Below are 19,200 nucleotides of genomic sequence, written 5' to 3'. Positions count from 1 at the left end.
CAGAGATGGAGACCTAGATAGGAACAGAGAGGGGGGAAGAGAGAAATAAAGTGGGGGAGAGATAGGGACAGAGAGAGAGGGAGAGAGCCACGCAGATGGAGGTGACTGTGTTAAACGCCAGAAGTGGTAGATTTGCTGTGACACGTAACGTAAGCACAGCATCAATCCTGCACCGAGCAGGGACAGGGACAGTGAGAGGGAGAAGGACGGGCATCGCCAGTGTTTGTGTGTTTTACAATCAGGCAGAGACAGAGGGGAAGGCAGGCAGAGAGAAACAGAGGGAGAGGGAGAAACAGAGGGAGAGGGAGAATAAGTGGAAGAGAGAGAGAAACAGAGGGAGAGAGAGAAACAGGGGAGAGAGAGAGAAACCGGGGGGTGGGGGGGGGGAGAGAGAGAGAAACAGGGGGTGGGGGGGGGGGAGAGAAAGAAACAGGGAGAGATGGAGAGAAACGGGGGAGAGAGAGAGAAACATGGGGAGAGAGAGAAACCAGGGGAGAGAGAAACAGGAGGAGAGAGAGAGAAACAGGGGGAGAGATAGAGAAACAGGAAGAGAGAGAGAGAAAAACAGGGAGTGTAAACGGTTTTGATCCGAGCCCAATTGCTAGACGGACGGTTTGAATCACTCCCGCCTTACGAAAGTTCTAGACCTGGGAATTATTATTCAGAGTGTAAATGAAATGAGTCACGGACAGGAATGCTTCGGTGAAAAATCGTACTTATATTTATTTCGTCTAACTGGCTAACACATGCACTACTAAACGCATGTCTGTGCAGAATAAAATCCAGGTTACAAACAACATACATACAGTACAGAAATGAGACCTAGTAACATGCAGTAATCCCCCCACCCCTCCCAACAAATTACCCTCCCCAGAATAGCCCTGAAAAGCTTCACTTCTGAGAAAACCCTGAGCCTTTACCCAGCTTGCCTGGGATATCTGGTTACTGGCTTGGGACACTCTCGATCGTGCTCACCACCACACCAGCCAGTTTCCTTTCTTTAGCTCAGCTGTGGGATGTTACTGCCTGGTCTTCAGTCTCGGCGGCTTCTTCTGCGGGACTGCGGCTTCCTCCTGGTACATCGATCTTGGTGCAGCGAGAGTGAGAGAGAGAGAGAGCTCTCTCTAGACACAAGCTGCAAGCTCCCAGCTTCACTCTCACCTTCATGCTCCAAACTTCAAGCTAAAAATAATGTGGAAAAGGCTCTGTCTTTATGGGAGTTTTGCAATCCCTATCTTTCCCGCCATGCTTTAAAACCCCTTTGTTTCTAAGCACGGGTACTTAGTCAGTGATGGGCCATCCAACCCATATGTATTGGGCTGATGGCCCTGGTTTGGATCAATAATAGTAGATCCAAGTTCGGGATCTGGATGAATGTCAAATAAGAGACAAGACAAATGAAGTAAAGATAAAACACCGTTTACTGAGAGAAGAGAAACATAATACAGATTATGAAGAAAAGAGAAGTATGATAAGATGCAACAAAGCTCACAGCCTTCGGCCCGTCGGGAACTCTGCAACGGCGGCTGGTCAGGAGCCTTGGGGTCCCGGCACCGCTCGCGAAGCACGGTCCAAGGTGAAGTTCAAAGAGCTACGGGACAGTTCCGTTCCTTTATACTACTGAACAAACATGGGTGCATGTGGCTTATGGCCAACTCCTAATCTGTAAGGCCCCAGTTGTTCTTCCACAAAGCATGAGACCTCGAGGCGCCGACCGTCCCATAAACAAGATGGTGTGCTCATCAAGGTCTCTCTCTCTCTCTCTGCCTCAACAACATCCCACGAGGCATGGAGCAGAAAACACACTGTGAATGTCGGAATATCATCATTAACCCTATGTGATTAACCCTATACAATACAGACACTTAATCTGGGCATCTCTCTGAGTCTTTGTGTTGGGAAAGACCCGGCTCCTGTCTGGCTGGCCAGGCTAGTTGGTTCATTGTTGTTTCTCCTTCAGGGATGGAGGTAAGAAGTGTTTTTGCAAATTAGAGTGGCTTTGTTACTGGCTGAGAACTCTTTTGTCAATATTCGTGGCCCCTTCCTTGAGCTGTGACTGGTGGACAAACCTCTCCTGGATGACTGACAGGTCTTTTGTCACAGCTAACTGCATGCGGCCTCTGGAGTTTTAACAAAACAGCTTTTTCACTTATCTGCAGGGAGTGATCCCATCACAGGGAAAATACCCTCGGAAAAACCCATAAAGTCCATGAAATATTCTCAACTGAGTCCATTCTTTAAACAGCAACTTCGCGATCTCTTCAGTCCCCCGTTTGATGCTTTTTCTTTCCATAAAGCATCACTCGACGCGAGAGCAAAGGCCAAAGTCTCGCACAAGTGAAGCTGTTCCCCTGATTCTACGATTTAACCCCAGGACGGTACCCCTTACTGTGTATCACAGTTCTCTTCTACAGAGACAAGACATCAGTGAAAACGGCTTCTTAACACATGGTCGGGTTCCATTCCACGAAACGTTACAAAAAACATTGCGCACATCGCACCACACACATTGACAGGTGGTTTAACACATTACAAAAATAACAACAGCACAGATCGTGCAATACAGAGTGTGAAACTCGAACCACAATATACAATACACTTGCTTACAGTACATTACAAGTTTTAGCAGGGAGAAACCATCATCAACATACATCAATTACACCTCTCCGGGTCGATCTAACACCCCTTGCCACCGCACTCAGATGATCTGGCTCCGTCGCCTGCAGCTGGTGTAAAACAAGTAGCCTACAAGCAACAATTGTATGATAACCAATGCATGGGAACCCAGGGATCCAGGGAGGAATCTCTACACGCACACCGATGTCCCACCACAGTGGCGAGACAGTCCCCTTGATCTCCTCCCCTAGTTCTACTGTCTTTTGCTCTAAAATGTAAAAATGTTTCTGGGAGAGCTCGACGGCCTTTATTAACTCAGTGAGGTGTTGCAGCAGAAAGGCGGGAGAGAGGCGGGAGTCCAGAGAGGCAGCGGCCTATAAAAGGCTCAGCAGTCCGGGGAGCGTCGAGAGAGGCGGGAGTCGAGAGAGGCAGCGGCCTATAAAAGGCTCAGCAGTCCGGGGAGCGTCGAGAGAGGCGGGAGTCCAGAGAGGCAGCGGCCTATAAAAGGCTCAGCAGTCCGGGGAGCGTCGAGAGAGGCGGGAGTCGAGAGAGGCAGCGGCCTATAAAAGGCTCAGCAGTCCGGGGAGCGTCGAGAGAGGCGGGAGTCCAGAGAGGCGTAGCGGTGCAGCTCCAGCTGGGAGAGAAGGCAAAAAAGAAGTAGAAGGAAATCAAAAGGTGACGTCACAGCCAACGTGGTAAGTGATTGGCTGCTGATTGGTGAGTAGTTTTTCTTTTTCTTTATTAGTCAGTAACTTTTAACATTGTTGTCGGCAATTTAAGTGTATCTAAGGGTTAAGTCATGGCAGGACAGCTCGGTCACGTGATATGCTCCTCCTGTACCATGTGGGAACACGGGGACAACACCAGTGTCCCTGACGACTACATGTGCGGGAAGTGTGTCCACCTCCGGCTACTGACGGTCCGCGTTGCGGAGTTGGAGCTGAAGGTGGATTCACTCTGGAGCATCCACGATGCTGAGAATGACGTGAGTATCACGTGTAGCGAGTTGGTCTTACTGCAGGAGAAGGGTCCACAGCCAGCGAGGGAATGGAAGACCAGCAGGAAGAGTAGTGCAAGGAAGGTAGTGCAGGGGTCCCCTGTGGTCATCCCCCTGCAAAACAGATACACCGCTTTGAGTACTGTTGAGGGGGATGACTCATCAGGGGAGGGCAGCAGCAGCCAAGTTCATGGCACCGTGGCTGGCTCTGTTGCACAGGAGGGCAGGAAAAAGAGTGGAAGAGCGATAGTGATAGGGGATTCAATTGTAAGGGGAATAGATAGGCGTTTCTGCGGCCGCAACCGAGACTCCAGGATGGTATGTTGCCTCCCTGGTGCAAGGGTCAAGGATGTCTCGGAGCGGGTGGAGGACATTCTAAAAAGGGAGGGAGAACAGCCAGTTGTCGTGGTGCACGTTGGTACCAATGACATAGGTAAAAAAAGGGATGAGTTCCTACGAAATGAATTTAAGGAGCTAGGAGCTAAATTAAAAAGTAGGACCTCAAAAGTAGTAATCTCGGGATTGCTACCAGTGCCACGTGCTAGTCAGAGTAGGAATCGCAGGATAGCTCAGATGAATACGTGGCTTGAGCAATGGTGCAGCAGGGAGGGATTCAAATTCCTGGGGCATTGGAACCGGTTCTGGGGGAGGTGGGACCAGTACAATCCGGACGGTCTGCACCTGGGCAGAATCGGAACCAATGTCCTCGGGGGAGTGTTTGCTAGTGCTGTTGGGGAGGAGTTAAACTAATATGGCAGGGGGATGGGAACCAATGCAGGGAGATAGAGGGAAACAAAAAGGAGGCAAAAACAAAAGACAGAAAGGAGATGAGGAAAAGTGGAGGGCAGAGAAACCCAAGGCAAAGAACAAAAAGGGCCATTGTACAGCAAAATTCTAAAAGGACAGAGGGTGTTAAAAAAACAAGCCTAAAGGCTTTGTGTCTTAATGCAAGGAGTATCCGCAATAAGGTGGATGAATTAACTGTGCAAATAGATGTTAACAAATATGATGTGATTGGGATTACGGAGACGTGGCTCCAGGATGAGCAGGGCTGGGAACTCAACATCCAGGGGTATTCAACATTCAGGAAGGATAGAATAAAAGGAAAAGGAGGTGGGGTAGCATTGCTGGTTAAGGAGGAGATTAAGGCAATAGTTAGGAAGGACATTAGCTTGGATGATGTGGAATCTATATGGGTAGAGCTGCAGAACACCAAAGGGCAAAAAACGTTAGTGGGAGTTGTGTACAGACCTCCAAACAGTAGTAGTGATGTTGGGGAGGGCATCAAACAGGAAATTAGGGGTGCGTGCAATAAAGGTGCAGCAGTTATAATGGGTGACTTTAATATGCACATAGATTGGGCTAACCAAACTGGAAGCAATACGGTAGAGGAGGATTTTCTGGAGTGCATAAGGGATGGTTTTTTAGACCAATATGTCGAGGAACCAACTAGGGGGGAGGCCATCTTAGACTGGGTGTTATGTAATGAGAAAGGATTAATTAGCAATCTCGTTGTGCGAGGCCCCTTGGGGAAGAGTGACCATAATATGGTGGAATTCTGCATTAGGATGGAGAATGAAACAGTTAATTCAGAGACCATGGTCCAGAACTTAAAGAAGGCTAACTTTGAAGGTATGAGGCGTGAATTGGCTGAGATGGATTGGCGAATGATACTTAAGGGGTTGACTGTGGATGGGCAATGGCAGACATTTAGAGACCGCATGGATGAACTACAACAATTGTACATTCCTGTCTGGCATAGAAATAAAAAAGGGAAGGTGGCTCAACCGTGGCTATCAAGGGAAATCAGGGATAGTATTAAAGCCAAGGAAGTGGCATACAAATTGGCCAGAAATAGCAGCGAACCTGGGGACTGGGAGAAATTTAGAACTCAGCAGAGGAGGACAAAGGGTTTGATTAGGGCAGGGAAAATGGAGTATGAGAAGAAGCTTGCAGGGAACATTAAGACGGATTGCAAAAGTTTCTATAGATATGTAAAGAGAAAAAGGTTAGTAAAGACAAATGTAGGTCCCCTGCAGTCAGAATCAGGGGAAGTCATAACGGGGAACAAAGAAATGGCGGACCAATTGAACAAGTACTTTGGTTCGGTATTCACGAAGGAGGACACGAACAACCTTCCGGTTATAAAAGGGGTCGGGGGGTCTAGTAAGGAGGAGGAACTGAGGGAAATCCTTATTAGCCGGGAAATTGTGTTGGGGAAATTGATGGGATTGAAGGCCGATAAATCCCCAGGGCCTGATGGACTGCATCCCAGAGTACTTAAGGAGGTGGCCTTGGAAATAGTGGATGCGTTGACAGTCATTTTCCAACATTCCATTGACTCTGGATCAGTTCCGATGGAGTGGAGGGTAGCCAATGTAACCCCACTTTTTAAAAAAGGAGGGAGAGAGAAAACAGGGAATTATAGACCGGTCAGCCTGACATCGGTAGTGGGTAAAATGATGGAATCAATTATTAAGGATGTCATAGCAGTGCATTTGGAAAGAGGTGACATGATAGGTCCAAGTCAGCATGGATTTGTGAAAGGGAAATCATGCTTGACAAATCTTCTGGAATTTTTTGAGGATGTTTCCAGTAGAGTGGATAAGGGAGAACCAGTTGATGTGGTATATTTGGACTTTCAGAAGGCGTTCGACAAGGTCCCACACAAGAGATTGATGTGCAAAGTTAGAGCACATGGGATTGGGGGTAGTGTACTGACATGGATTGAGAACTGGTTGTCAGACAGGAAGCAAAGAGTAGGAGTAAATGGGTACTTTTCAGAATGGCAGGCAGTGACTAGTGGGGTACCGCAAGGTTCTGTGCTGGGGCCCCAGCTGTTTACACTGTACATTAATGATTTAGATGAGGGGATTAAATGTAGTATCTCCAAATTTGCGGATGACACTAAGTTGGGTGGCAGTGTGAGCTGCGAGGAGGATGCTGTGAGGCTGCAGAGCGACTTGGATAGGTTAGGTGAGTGGGCAAATGCATGGCAGATGAAGTATAATGTGGATAAATGTGAGGTTATCCACTTTGGTGGTAAAAACAGAGAGACAGACTATTATCTGAATGGTGACAGATTAGGAAAAGGGGAGGTGCAAAGAGACCTGGGTGTCATGGTACATCAGTCATTGAAGGTTGGCATGCAGGTGCAGCAGGCGGTTAAGAAAGCAAATGGCATGTTGGCCTTCATAGCAAGGGGATTTGAGTACAGGGGCAGGGAGGTGTTGCTACAGTTGTACAGGGCATTGGTGAGGCCACACCTGGAGTATTGTGTACAGTTTTGGTCTCCTAACCTGAGGAAGGACATTCTTGCTATTGAGGGAGTGCAGCGAAGGTTCACCAGACTGATTCCCGGGATGGCGGGACTGACCTATCAAGAAAGACTGGATCAACTGGGCTTGTATTCACTGGAGTTCAGAAGAATGAGAGGGGACCTCATAGAAACATATAAAATTCTGACGGGGTTAGACAGGTTAGATGCAGGAAGAATGTTCCCAATGTTGGGGAAGTCCAGAACCAGGGGTCACAGTCTAAGGATAAGGGGTAAGCCATTTAGGACCGAGATGCGGAGGAACTTCTTCACCCAGAGAGTGGTGAACCTGTGGAATTCTCTACCACAGAAAGTTGTTGAGGCCAATTCACTAAATATATTCAAAAAGGAGTTAGATGAGGTCCTTACTGCTAGGGGGATCAAGGGGTATGGCGAGAAAGCAGGAATGGGGTACTGAAGTTGAATGTTCAGCCATGAACTCATTGAATGGCGGTGCAGGCTAGAAGGGCCGAATGGCCTACTCCTGCACCTATTTTCTATGTTTCTATGTTTCTAAAAGGGATCGGGTAACTGAAATATTCCACATAGTCCTGGAGATGCGTGAAGGTGTTGTTTAAGTGAGGTGAATGGTCGGGGGTTCGGGGATGGGAGTAATTCGCGCTTGTGCCACTTGAACCTCAGCCTTGGGTTTGAAACAAAAACTACTGTCACTCACCGGACACCACATGTCCTGGCTGTACCGGTACTTGTGGTGACACAGTATGTCCCACTCCCTATGTATGCTACCTGTGGAGGTACGTGCTCTGGTGCCATCACTTCCATGGTGAAACTGATAGGTTCCATGCCTGCAGAAGCAAACCCACATTCTGATCGGGCAAAAGCAGTCAAGTGCTGGGGACACAGTATTACGTGTGCACCCCGGCTCTGGCATCCGGAGAGGTCAGTGCCTGTCATAGCATGTTCCCACTTTATGACATACGGCGGGACCGCTTTAAAACGAACATGCAGTCCTCCATGAATGACCCCGATATTCTCAACCCTGGATACCGGTGCCGGCTGTGGTGACCCGCCCATTACCGGCATCCTTACTACGATTCCCATCACTGTATGGTTGGACCACCCACAATCTACAGGGACAGGGTAGGCTTCAGAGGCTAACCGAAGCTGGCACAGGCTCAATGAATTACTATACGGGTGCAGCGCGGCGAGATGCTTGTTGCTTATCCATGAAGGGTCACGACCTTGCCTCAACTCCTCCAGGTTACTGCGGCCCTCGCCCAGCAACCATGCTCCATACAACATGCACACTTCATTCCGTGCAGCCTGCTCCGAGGCGTTCCTGTCCTCCCGTATCAAATCATTAACAGTTTTAGCATGCCTCTCCAGCTCCGCAATGACCTCCTTTAAATGAACGGTCATTGCCTGGTCCTCATGAAGCTCTGAACCCTCCACTGTGTTCTCTTCCCCTAGAATCTTACGCAGTTGGTTCTTTAACCAAGTGATCTGCATCTGGAGTTGTACATCATCCCTGCTATTAACAATACCTGTTCCTGTACTGAACACTGACTGCATCATTCCAAGTCCCTCTTCGCTGCCTCTCGGACCCCACACCATTCCCAATATTCAGATCATAAAGCTGTTCTTTATCTACATTTCCATAGTCCAGTTCATAAAAATCCTGAAACATCACCTTTAAAAGAGCTTCCTAAAGCTTCTCCGTCTTCGGGCACCACACAGGCAGGTGGACTTCAGTCAGGTTCAGGATCACGGATGTCACGGAGTAGTGCACATTCTGAATCAAAATTTTGTCAGTAGGGAGTAACACCAACCCACTCCCCGGACCCCTGGTGGTGGTGGGACACCTATCTACAGTCGTCTGTACCATCGGGGCTCTGGGCGGGGGCTTCCTGGTGTATGAGATGAGTTCTGTGGCATTGATAGTGTTCGGGGGATTTGGGATCACACAGACATTGGGCCTCAAACCCACACAGAGCCTGGGCCTCAAACCCACACAGACAAGACATTGGGCCTCAAACCCACACAGAGCCTGGGCCTCAAACCCACACAGACAAGACATTGGGCCTCAAACCCACACAGAGCCTGGGCCTCAAACCCACACAGACAAGACATTGGGCCTCAAACCCACACAGACAAGACATTGGGCCTCAAACCCACACAGAGCCTGGGCCTCAAACCCACACAGAGCCTGGGCCTCAAACCCACACAGACAAGACAGACAAGACATGATATGGATCCCTTGTTTCTCCTTCCACCACTTTTCCCAACACAATCTCATATCTTTGGCTCGATTCGCTCCTATTAAGACAAAAACTGAAAGAAAAATCTTTTGCTCTGTTGGGGCCGCCCCCTCACAGGTCCTTCTCCAGTTATTCACATATTTATCATCTTTAAATCAATTTAGCTAAGTCAAATTCCAGCCTTTATGATCTAAATTACTGGAGTTCACACAGCACTGCCCCATCCAGGTTCAAGTCAGCAACACCTTGAGGTCAGTTCCATATAAATCAATTACACCTCTCCGGTAATTGTCTGCTTGAAAGAAAAAGAAAAGAACATCCATTGTGGCTTTTCTGTCCACCCAATGGGTTAATTCATCCAGCTAGTTTCCCCTTACTGTTACTGAGGGAAAACATTCAGTCAAAATATAACTTAAAACAAAACTTCAAAATTTTACAAATGCTCGGAATAATGATACACTCTTGACAAGGGGTTGCTTTCCGCTTGTCCAGAGTGTTACCTTTTTTTTTGACAAACACACATACATGGTACCACGCATATCAATAGCTTACACGTTACAATGGTTCGCTCCTTCACGCATAATAGCAACACACAGCCTTTTCTCCACTGGTCACATTCTTCAATTGGTCAGAAAATTCTTATTTTAAAATACCAAATATATGTGATTGCCTCATGTCCGGAAATAGAGGTTTTTCACGCAATTTAAATCAACCAAAATTCCACCATGGCCACAATGAAAGTTTGGTTTTCCCAGGTTAATTAACCTTAATTCAATTCCAAATTAATTCAAACCAATTTCAAACTAACCAGTGCCAGTTGAAAAAAACTGTACAGACACACACACACTTAAAGGCAAGTTAAAAACCATCCACATGCTTTTAACTTTACCAGTCACACTGAAACCTCAGGTTTTTAGTCCAGCATTCCTCCACCCGTGCCCATAACCTGCTGTAATGCAGCCACTAAAATTTCTACTGTGTCGTCGGCTGCCTTCCTGTGGCTCTGTTTTGCCTCAGCACCCTCGTAACCTGGCTTCCCTCCTTTCGGGAGCCTACAATTCCGGCTCCACTGTCTCAGATTCCCACAGTTACAACACTCTTGGGATTGGCCCGCATTACCTTCCTCTTGTCTCCATTCTTTCTTTTGCTTAACCTCTCCTTTAACTTTGTGCACTCTGCTCCCTACTTCCGCCCCTGCGTCTGACTGTGCCTCGGACTCTCTGAGCTCTGCCTCTTACTTACCAACCTGCTCATCTAGCAGTTGAACTTGTAGACAGACGAGCCATATCGCTTTCTCAGTGCTGCGCCTATGCTCCTTGCCTTTCGCCCATACTGCTGCTGAATCCACTGGACGCTCAGCACACATCAAACCTATCACCCACTTCTTAGTGATGTTAACCTTCTTAAATACATATGAAGAAATCCCTTCCTCCATTTGGGATCTTCCGCCAAAAGCGCTGTCCATGACTGATTTACACTCCTTTTACCCGGGTCCTGCCACGGTCACCAAATATGTAAGGGGTTTTGATCCGAGCCCAATTGCTAGACAGACGGTTCGAATCGCCCCGCCTTGAAAGTTCTAGACCCGGGAATTATTATTCAAAGTATAAATGAAATGAATCACGGACAGGAATGCTTCGGTGAAAAATCGTACTTATATTTATTTGGTCTAACATACACTGGCTAAAACATGCACTACTAAACGGGATCACTATCTCTGTGGAGAATAAAATCCAGGTTACAAACAGCATACATACAGTACAGAAATTAGACCTAGTAACATGCAGTAATTCCCTGGTGGATTCTAACTTCACCCCTACCCATGAATTACCCAATCGAAGCTCACTCCCCAGAATAGCCCTGAAAAGCTTCACTTCTGAGAAAACCCTGAGCCCTTAGTCTCACCCAGCTTGGGATACTTGTGATCATGCTCACCACGACATCAGTAGTGGGGAAAATGGTGGAATCAATTATTAAGGATGAAATAGCAACACATTTGGAAAGCAGTGACAAGATCGGTCCAAGTCAGCATGGATTTATGAAGGGGAAATCATTCTTGACAAATTTTCTGGAATTTTTTGAGGATGTAACTAGTAGAGTGGACAAGGGAGAACCAGTGGATGTGGTGTATTTGGACTTTCAAAAGACTTTTGACAAGGTCTCACACAAGAGATTGGTGTGCAAAATCAAAGCACATGGTATTGGGGGTAATGTACTGGCGTGGATAGAGAACTGGTTGGCAGACAGGAAGAAGAGAGTCGGGATCAACGGATCCTTTTCAGAATGGCAGGCAGTGACTAGTGGAGTGCCGCAGGGCTCAGTGCTGGGACCTTAGCTCTTTACAATATACATCAATGATTTAAATGAAGGAATTGAGTGTAATATCTCCAAGTTTGCAGATGACACTAAACTGGGTGGCGGTGTGAGCTGTGAGGGGGACACTAAGAGGCTGCAGGGTGATATGGACAGGTTAGGTGAGTGGGCAAATGCATGGCAGATGCAGTATAATGTGGATAAATGTGAGGTTATCCACTTTGGGAGCAAAAACGCAAAGACAGAATATTATCTGAATGGCAGCAGATTAGGAGAAGGGGAGGTGCAACGAGACCTGGGTGTCATGGTTCATCAGTCATTGAAAGATGGCATACAGGTACAGTAGGCGGTGAAGAAGGCAAATGGCATGTTGGCCTTCATAGCTAGGGGATTTGAGTATAGGAGCAGGGATGTATTATTGCAGTTGTACAGGGTCTTGATGAGGCCTCACCTGGAATATTGTGTTCAGCTTTGGTCTCCTAATCTGAGGAAGGATGTTCTTGCTATTGAGGGAGTGCAGCGAAGGTTCACCAGACTGATTCCAGGGATGGCTGGACTGACATATGAGGAGAGACTGGATCGACTGGGCCTGTATTCACTGGAGTTTAGAAGGATGAGAGGGGATCTCATAGAAACATATAAGATTCTGACGGGGCGGGACAGGTTAGATGCGGGAAGAATGTTCCCGATGTTGGGGAAGTCCAGAACCAGGGAACACAGTCTTAGGATAAGGGGTAGGACATTTATGACTGAGATGAGGAGAAACTTCTTCACTCAGAGAGTTGTGAACCTGTGGAATTCCCTGCCGCAGAGAATTGTTGATGTCAGTTCATTGGATATATTCAAGAGGGAATTAGATATGGCCCTTTCGGCGAAGGGGATCAAGGGATAAGGAGGGAAAGCAGGAAAGGGGTACTGAGGGAATGATCAGCCATGATCTTATTGAATGATGGTGCAGGCTCGAAGGGCCGAATGACCTACTCCTGTACCTATTTTCTATGTTTCTATGACTGGGCCTGTATTCACTGGAGTTTAGAAGGATGAGAAAGGATCTCATAGAAGGATATAAAATTCTGACGGGACTGGACAGGTTAGAGGCAGGAAGAATGTTCACGATGTTGGGGGAGTCCAGAAGCAGGGAACACAGTCTTAGGATAAGGGGTAGGCCATTTAGGACTGAGATGAGGAGAAACTTCTTCACTCAGAGAGTTGTTAACCTGTGGAATTATCTACCGCAGAGAGTTGTTGAGGCCAGTTCATTAGATATATTCAAGATGGAGTTGGATATGGCCCTTACGGCTAACGGGATCAAGGGGTATGGAGAGAAAGCAGGAAAGGGGTACTGAGGTGAATGATCAGCCATGATCTTATTGAATGGTGGTGTAGGCTCGAAGGGCCGAATGGCCTACTCCTGCACCTATTTTCTATGTTTCTATGTAAGATGCTCTTCATGCTTACAGCAAAGCTTAACGGCACTGATCCCCACTGACCTGCAGCAAACCTGAACTGTTAACAATACTTCGAAACAGAAGTCTAAATTTGTACCCAAGACTGTGCTCAATAAAGCTTTCTTTTGGTCCAGTAAGTTCTCTGACGTATAACTGGGCTGCCTCTGAGTGACTCTGTGCAAAGTCAAATTATCCCAAATAACTCCAGCTGCTCTCCTCTATTGCTAAACTTCTAAATGTGGATTAAACTCACGCTTGAAGTTTTCAGCTTCAGCACCTGAGTGCCTGCATGTTCTCTTTCCGTGGGCTCAACATTCGGCTGGAGGTGTTAATGTTGGGCGGCAGCCAAATTGAGCACCGGAAAATGGTTAGCGACGGCAGCTACAAGGTTCAGTGTTTGCGCCCTGAGAGTGGAGCAGAGCGCTAAGGGGGAGTGTTCCACATTTCTCTCAGGGCGCTCGGCCGGGTGAGCAACTGAATATCCCGCGCTAAAGAGCCGGCTTCATAGTGCCCTAAGAGAGGCCTCCCCGCAAAAAAAACAAAATCGGAACAAAAAAACATCCCCTCTACATTACTCACCCTAAATAAAGTTACATCTCCAAAAAGTAAACCCTGTCACTCACACTGACCTGATGCAATCGTTCCTTCCCTTGACTCCCCGGGACAGCTCTGCACACCAGCGTTCTCTGGCGGGGTCACTAGGGGGCGCTATGGGTGTCACGCAAACCGAATGTTACCTCCGTGTCGATACCGGGGGCGTTGCACACCGGTACGGAGCTCCCGGGCGCTACTCCTCAGCGCCGCCGGTAACGGCACACTGATTTTGCCGAGCGGCGTTACTGCCGACGCTCACTGGCACTAACCCTTTCCTGCCCCTCGCCAGGGCCGCAATCCAACCGAATTTCTCCCCCATGTCTTTTATCGCCCGATGTTCCAAAGTGGACAGAAGCCTGTACCTGACAAACCCCGTGCTCAACGCCTCCGATCAGGGACCTCACAGCACAGTTAGTGTGAGGCGTTTATTGATCACGGAGACAAGCTTACTCATTGATAATAGAATCACAGAAATTTATGGCACAGAAGGAGGCCATCGTGTCCGCGCCAGCCGACAAAGAGCTATCCAGCCTGTAATGTATGTACACTCCTGCACCTATTTTCTTTGTTTCTATGTTACTACACACACAGCTGGTTTCCTTTCTCAGCTCAGCTGTGGGAAGTCACTGCCTAGTTTTCAGTCTCGGCGGCTTCTTCTGCGGAACTGCGGCTTCCTCCTCGTATATCGATCTTGGTAGAGCGATACAAGCTGCAAGCTCCAAGCTTCACTCCAAGCTCCAAGCTTCAAGCTAAAAATAAAGTGGAAAAGGCCCTGTCTTTATGGGAGTTTTGCAATCCCTATCTTTCCCACCATTCTTTAAAACCCCTTTTTTTCTAAGCACGGGTACTTAGTCAGTGATGGGCCATCCAACCCATATGTATTGGGCTGATGGCCCTTAATTCTGGGCATCTCTGAGTCTTTGTGTTGAGAAAGACCCAGCTCCTCCTTGGCTGGCCAGGCTAGTAGGTTCATTGTTCTATTTTCCCTCTGAGATGGAGGTGAGATGTGCTTTTGCATATTAGAGTGGCTTTGTCAATGGCCGACAGCTCTTTTGTCAATATTCGTGGCCCCTTCCTTTAGCTGTGACTGGTGGGCAAACCCCTTCTGGATGACTGACAGCTCTTTTGTCACAGCTAACTGCCATGCGGTCTCTGGAGTTTTAACAAAACAGCTTTTTCACTTATCTGCACGGGGTGATCCCATCACAGGAAAAATACCCTCAGAAAAAACCATAATGTCCATGAAATATTCTCGACTGAGTCCATTCTTTAAACAGCAACTTTGCGATCTCTTCGGAGTAGAGCGCTTGCTTTGGAGTCGCGTGTCTGGCATGTGAACTATGTGGTCTGCCCAGCGGAGCTGATCAAGTGTGGTCAGTGCTTCAATGCTGGGGATGTTGGCCTGGTTGAGGACGCTAATGTTGGTGCGCCTGTCCTCAATGGGGATTTGTAGGATCTTGCGGAGACATCGTTGGTGGTATTTCTCTAGCAATCTACATGGCCCATGTCTCTGAGCCATACGGGAGGGTGGGTATTACTATGGCCCTGTAGACCATGAGCTTGGTGACAGTTTTGAGGGCCTGGTCTTCAAACACTCTTTTCCTCTGGCAACCGAAGGCTGCACTGGCGCACTGGAGGCAGTGTTGGATCTCGTCGTCAATGCCTGCTCTTGTTGATAGGAGGCTCCCAAGATATGGGAAGTGGTCCACGTTGTCCAAGGCCGCACCATGGATCTTGATAGGTGGGGAGCATTGCTGTGTGGCGAGCATGAGCAAGTGAAAATGATTGTCTTTGCCTTCATTGACACATCGGAGTGCTCAGGAGTTCCTGTTCACCCTCAGCCCATCCGCCAGGCAGCACGAGCTGAGAATACCATCACCGATAGGTATCAGCTACCCTTGGACATGTGTCTCACTCAGACAATGCAAACTGTTCACCTGTCATAGGCAGTCCCTCGCAATCGAAGAAGACTTGCTTCCACTCTTAATATGAGTCCTTAGGTGACTGAACAGTCCAATACGTGAACCACAGTCCCTGTCACAGGTGGGACAGACAGTCGTTGAGGGTGTTATGTATGTACTGCTGTTTGTAGCCACCAGATGGCGTCATTGCTGGAAGCCACTAAGCAGCACGCACATGGTACTGCTCTGGTATAAAAGGCCAGCCACTTTGTGAGTCAGACAATTCGGGCCTAAATAAAGCAGAAGCAAGGTTGTACCTTGCTTAGTTAAACAGTACTCACTTTGAACCTTTATTGCATACATAACAGAGGGAAAGAGTTGGTGGGACAGGTTTGCTGCATGCTTTTTCCGCTGCCTGCGCTTGATTTCTGCATGCTCGAGGTGCTCAGCGCCCTCCCGGATGCACTTCCTCCACTTAGGGCGGTCTTTGTTCAGGGACTCCCAGGTGTCAGTGGGGATGTTGCACTTTATCAGGGAGGCTTTGAGGGTGTCCTTGTAATGTTTCCTCTGCCCACCTTTGGCTCGTTTGCCGTAAAGGAGTTCCGAGTAGAGCGCTTGCTTTGGGAGTCTCGTGTCTGGCATGCGGACAATGTGGCCCGCCCAGCGGAGCTGATCAAGTGTGGTCAGTGTTTCAATGCTAGGGATGTTGGCCTGGTATTTCTCCAGCGACTTGAGGTGTCTACTGTACATGCTCCGCCAGAGGGACAAACACAAGGCATCGTGGCAACACCCTCGCTCCATACACTGGCACCAGCTCGACTATGTCATTGTCTGAGCCAGGGATCACAAGGACGTGTGCATTACCTGCGCCATGACAGGAACTGACGACTGCTGGATGGACCACCACCTAATCCGATCCATCATCAACATCAACATAGCCCCAAAGCGGAGGGGGCAGCAGAAGCAGTGCTGCAAAAAAGTTAATGCCGGGGCACTTAAAGACCCAGCTAAGAGAACCCTATACAGTCAGCGCCTCACAGCTAACCTGGCGTGCCTTGATGACCCTGAGACGCAGAATGCCCACAGCGCTTGGTCTGCCCTCCAGGCCACCATAACCAGTGTCTGCAAAAAGACACTTGGTCACTCAACCAGGAAACACCAGGACTGGTTTGATGAGAATGAGCAAGAGATCCAAGAGCTAATAGATCGCAATGCAGGGCATTTCTGAGCCTTAAACAACAACCCAACTCGGGAGCAGCAAAGCAGCATTACAGACGGCTAAAGGCTAAAGTCCAACAAAAAACCTGGGACCTAAAGAACAGGTGGTGGATAGAGAAAGCACAGGAGATACAGCAGCTGGCCGACAGCCATGATGTGTGAGGATGCTTCATCGCAGTCAAGGCCACAAAGTCCAAACACCCAAGGCCCCACCCCACTTGTGGCCAAGAACGGGTAATACTCATCAAGGACACCGAGGCAGTCAGGTCCCGCTGGAAGGAACACTTCGAAGAGCTCCTCAATCGAGACTTTGCCTTTGACTCGAGTGTTCTCGACTCCATCCTGCAGCATGCTACCGCCACCACCTCAGTGAGACCCCAACACTGCACGAGGTAGAAAAAGCCATAAGACAGCTTAAGAACAACAAGGCTACGGGAGCAGATGGAATCCTTGCTGAGGCACTGAAGTATGGCGGAGAGGCACTGTTGGCACGAATACACAACCTCATCTCTCTCATCTGGAGGGAGGAGAGCATGCCGGGAGATCTCAGAGATGCAGTGATCGTGACCATCTTTAAAAAGCGGACAAGTCCGAATGCGGCAATTACAGGGGAATCTCTCTGTTATCAGCCACTGGGAAAGTCCTCCTCAACCGTCTATTTCCTGTGGCCGAGGAGCTCCTCCCGGAGTCACAGTGTGGATTTCGTCACATACGGGGCACAACGGGATGATTTTTCAGCGCGACAGCTGCAGGAAAAATGCAGGGAACAACGCCAACCTTTATACTGTTCACCAGGCCTTGTGCGAATAGCAGGACATGAGGGGGAAAAAAAGGACTTGCATTTATATAATGCCGTTCACAAACTCAGAACGTCCCAAAGCACTTTACAGCCAATGAAGTACTTTTGGAGTGTAGTCGCTTTTGTAATGTGGGAAATGCGGAAGCCAATTTGCGCACAGCAAGCTCCCACAAACAGAATGTGATAATGACCATATAATCTGTTTTTGTTATGTTGATTGAGGGATAAATATTGGTCACAGGACAGCGGGGAGAACTCCCCTGCCTTCTTCAAAATAGTGCCAAGGTATCTTTTACATCGACCTGAGAGCAACAGGGGCCTCGGTTTAACATCTCATCCAAACGATGGCCCCTCCGACAGTGCGGCACTCCCTCAGTACTGCCCCTCCGACAGTGTGGCACTCCCTCAGTAGGCCCCTCCGACAGTGCAGCATTCTCTCAGTACTGCCCCTCCGACAGTGCGGCACTCCCTCAGTACTGCCCCTCCGACAGTGTGGCACTCCCTCAGTAGGCCCCTCCGACAGTGCAGCATTCTCTCAGTACTGCCCCTCCGACAGTGCGGCACTCCCTCAGTACTGCCCCTCCGACAGTGCGGCGCTCCCTCACTACTGCCGCTCCGACAGTGTGGTGCTCCTTCAGTACTGCCCCTCCGACAGTGCAGTGCTCTCTCAGTACTGCCCCTCCGACAGTGCGGCACTCTCTCAGTACTGGCCCTCCGACAGTGCAGCACTCCCTCAGTACTGCCCCTCCGACAGTGCAGTACTCTCTCAGTACTGGCCCTCCGACAGTGCAGCATTCCCTCAACACCGCACTGGGAGTGTTAGCCTGGATTTTTGTGCTCCAGCTTCTGACTCAGAGGTGAGAGTGTTGACACTGTGAAGAGAAGGAGTCTTTCATTTCCTCATGTCCACTGATTGCTCGTTTTTCTTCACAGAGTTAACCATGTTTCCAAGAAACACGAGAATAATAATAGAGGAAGATTTGTGCACAAAACACGAAGATCAACTGGATAAGAACAAACCACTTCTTCTTTCTTTGTGTGTTTTTGATGTCTATCTTTTGCAGCTACAAAAGGAAATATTCCATTACAACATTGCAGTAAATTACTTTCTTTCACTGCTCCCTGTATGAGGGAAAAAGAAGTAGAGGAATATGTTAGATGAGTGGAGGTTATTGAAGTTGTGGTGATGGATGAGTAGAGCCTTGTGCTGGAAGTGTTTGATGGGACAGTGTGGAGGGAGTTTTACTCTGTATCTACCCCGTGCTGTACTTGCCCTTGGGAGTATTTGATGGGACAGTGTAGAGGGAGCTTTACTCTGCATCTAACCCGTGCTGTACTTGCCCTGGGAGTATTTGATGGGACAGTGTAGAGGGAGCTTTACTCTGCATCTAACCCGTGCTGTACTTGCCCTGGGAGTATTTGATGGGACAGTGTAGAGGGAGCTTTACTCTGTATCTAACCCGTGCTGTACCTGCCCTGGGAGCATTTGATGGGACAGTGTAGAGGGAGCTTTACTCTGTATCTAACCCGTGCTGTATCTGCCCTGGGAGTGTTTGATGGGACAGTGTAGAGGGAGCTTTACTCTGTATCTAACCCGTGCTGTACCTGCCCTGGGAGTGTTTGATGGGACAGTGTAGAGGGAGCTTTACTCTGTATCTAACCCGTGCTGTACCTGCCCTGGGAGTGTTTGATGGGACAGTGTCGAGGGAGCTTTACTCTGTATCTAACCCGTGCTGTACCTGCCCTGGGAGTGTTTGATGGGACAGTGTAGAGGGAGCT

The 19,200-nt window shown here is 48.5% G+C and overlaps 1 protein-coding gene across 1 annotated transcript in view; it reads left to right on the top strand.

Annotated features, from left to right (window-relative positions):
- Window positions 1-18,599, top strand: part of LOC139237771 (adhesion G protein-coupled receptor E3-like) — a 63,996-nt gene extending 45,397 nt beyond the window's left edge. Inside the window, exon 10 of the mRNA XM_070866955.1 lies at window positions 18,355-18,599. Within this exon, the coding sequence (XP_070723056.1) occupies window positions 18,355-18,360 (6 nt within the window). The 3' untranslated portion in view covers window positions 18,361-18,599. The remainder of the gene's footprint in view (window positions 1-18,354) is intronic.
- Window positions 18,600-19,200: the final 601 nt, after the last annotated feature.

This window comes from Pristiophorus japonicus, chromosome 24, assembly GCF_044704955.1.
Source record: "Pristiophorus japonicus isolate sPriJap1 chromosome 24, sPriJap1.hap1, whole genome shotgun sequence".
Classification (NCBI taxonomy): Eukaryota; Metazoa; Chordata; class Chondrichthyes; family Pristiophoridae; genus Pristiophorus; species Pristiophorus japonicus.
This window is presented reverse-complemented; position numbering and strand designations above follow the sequence as displayed.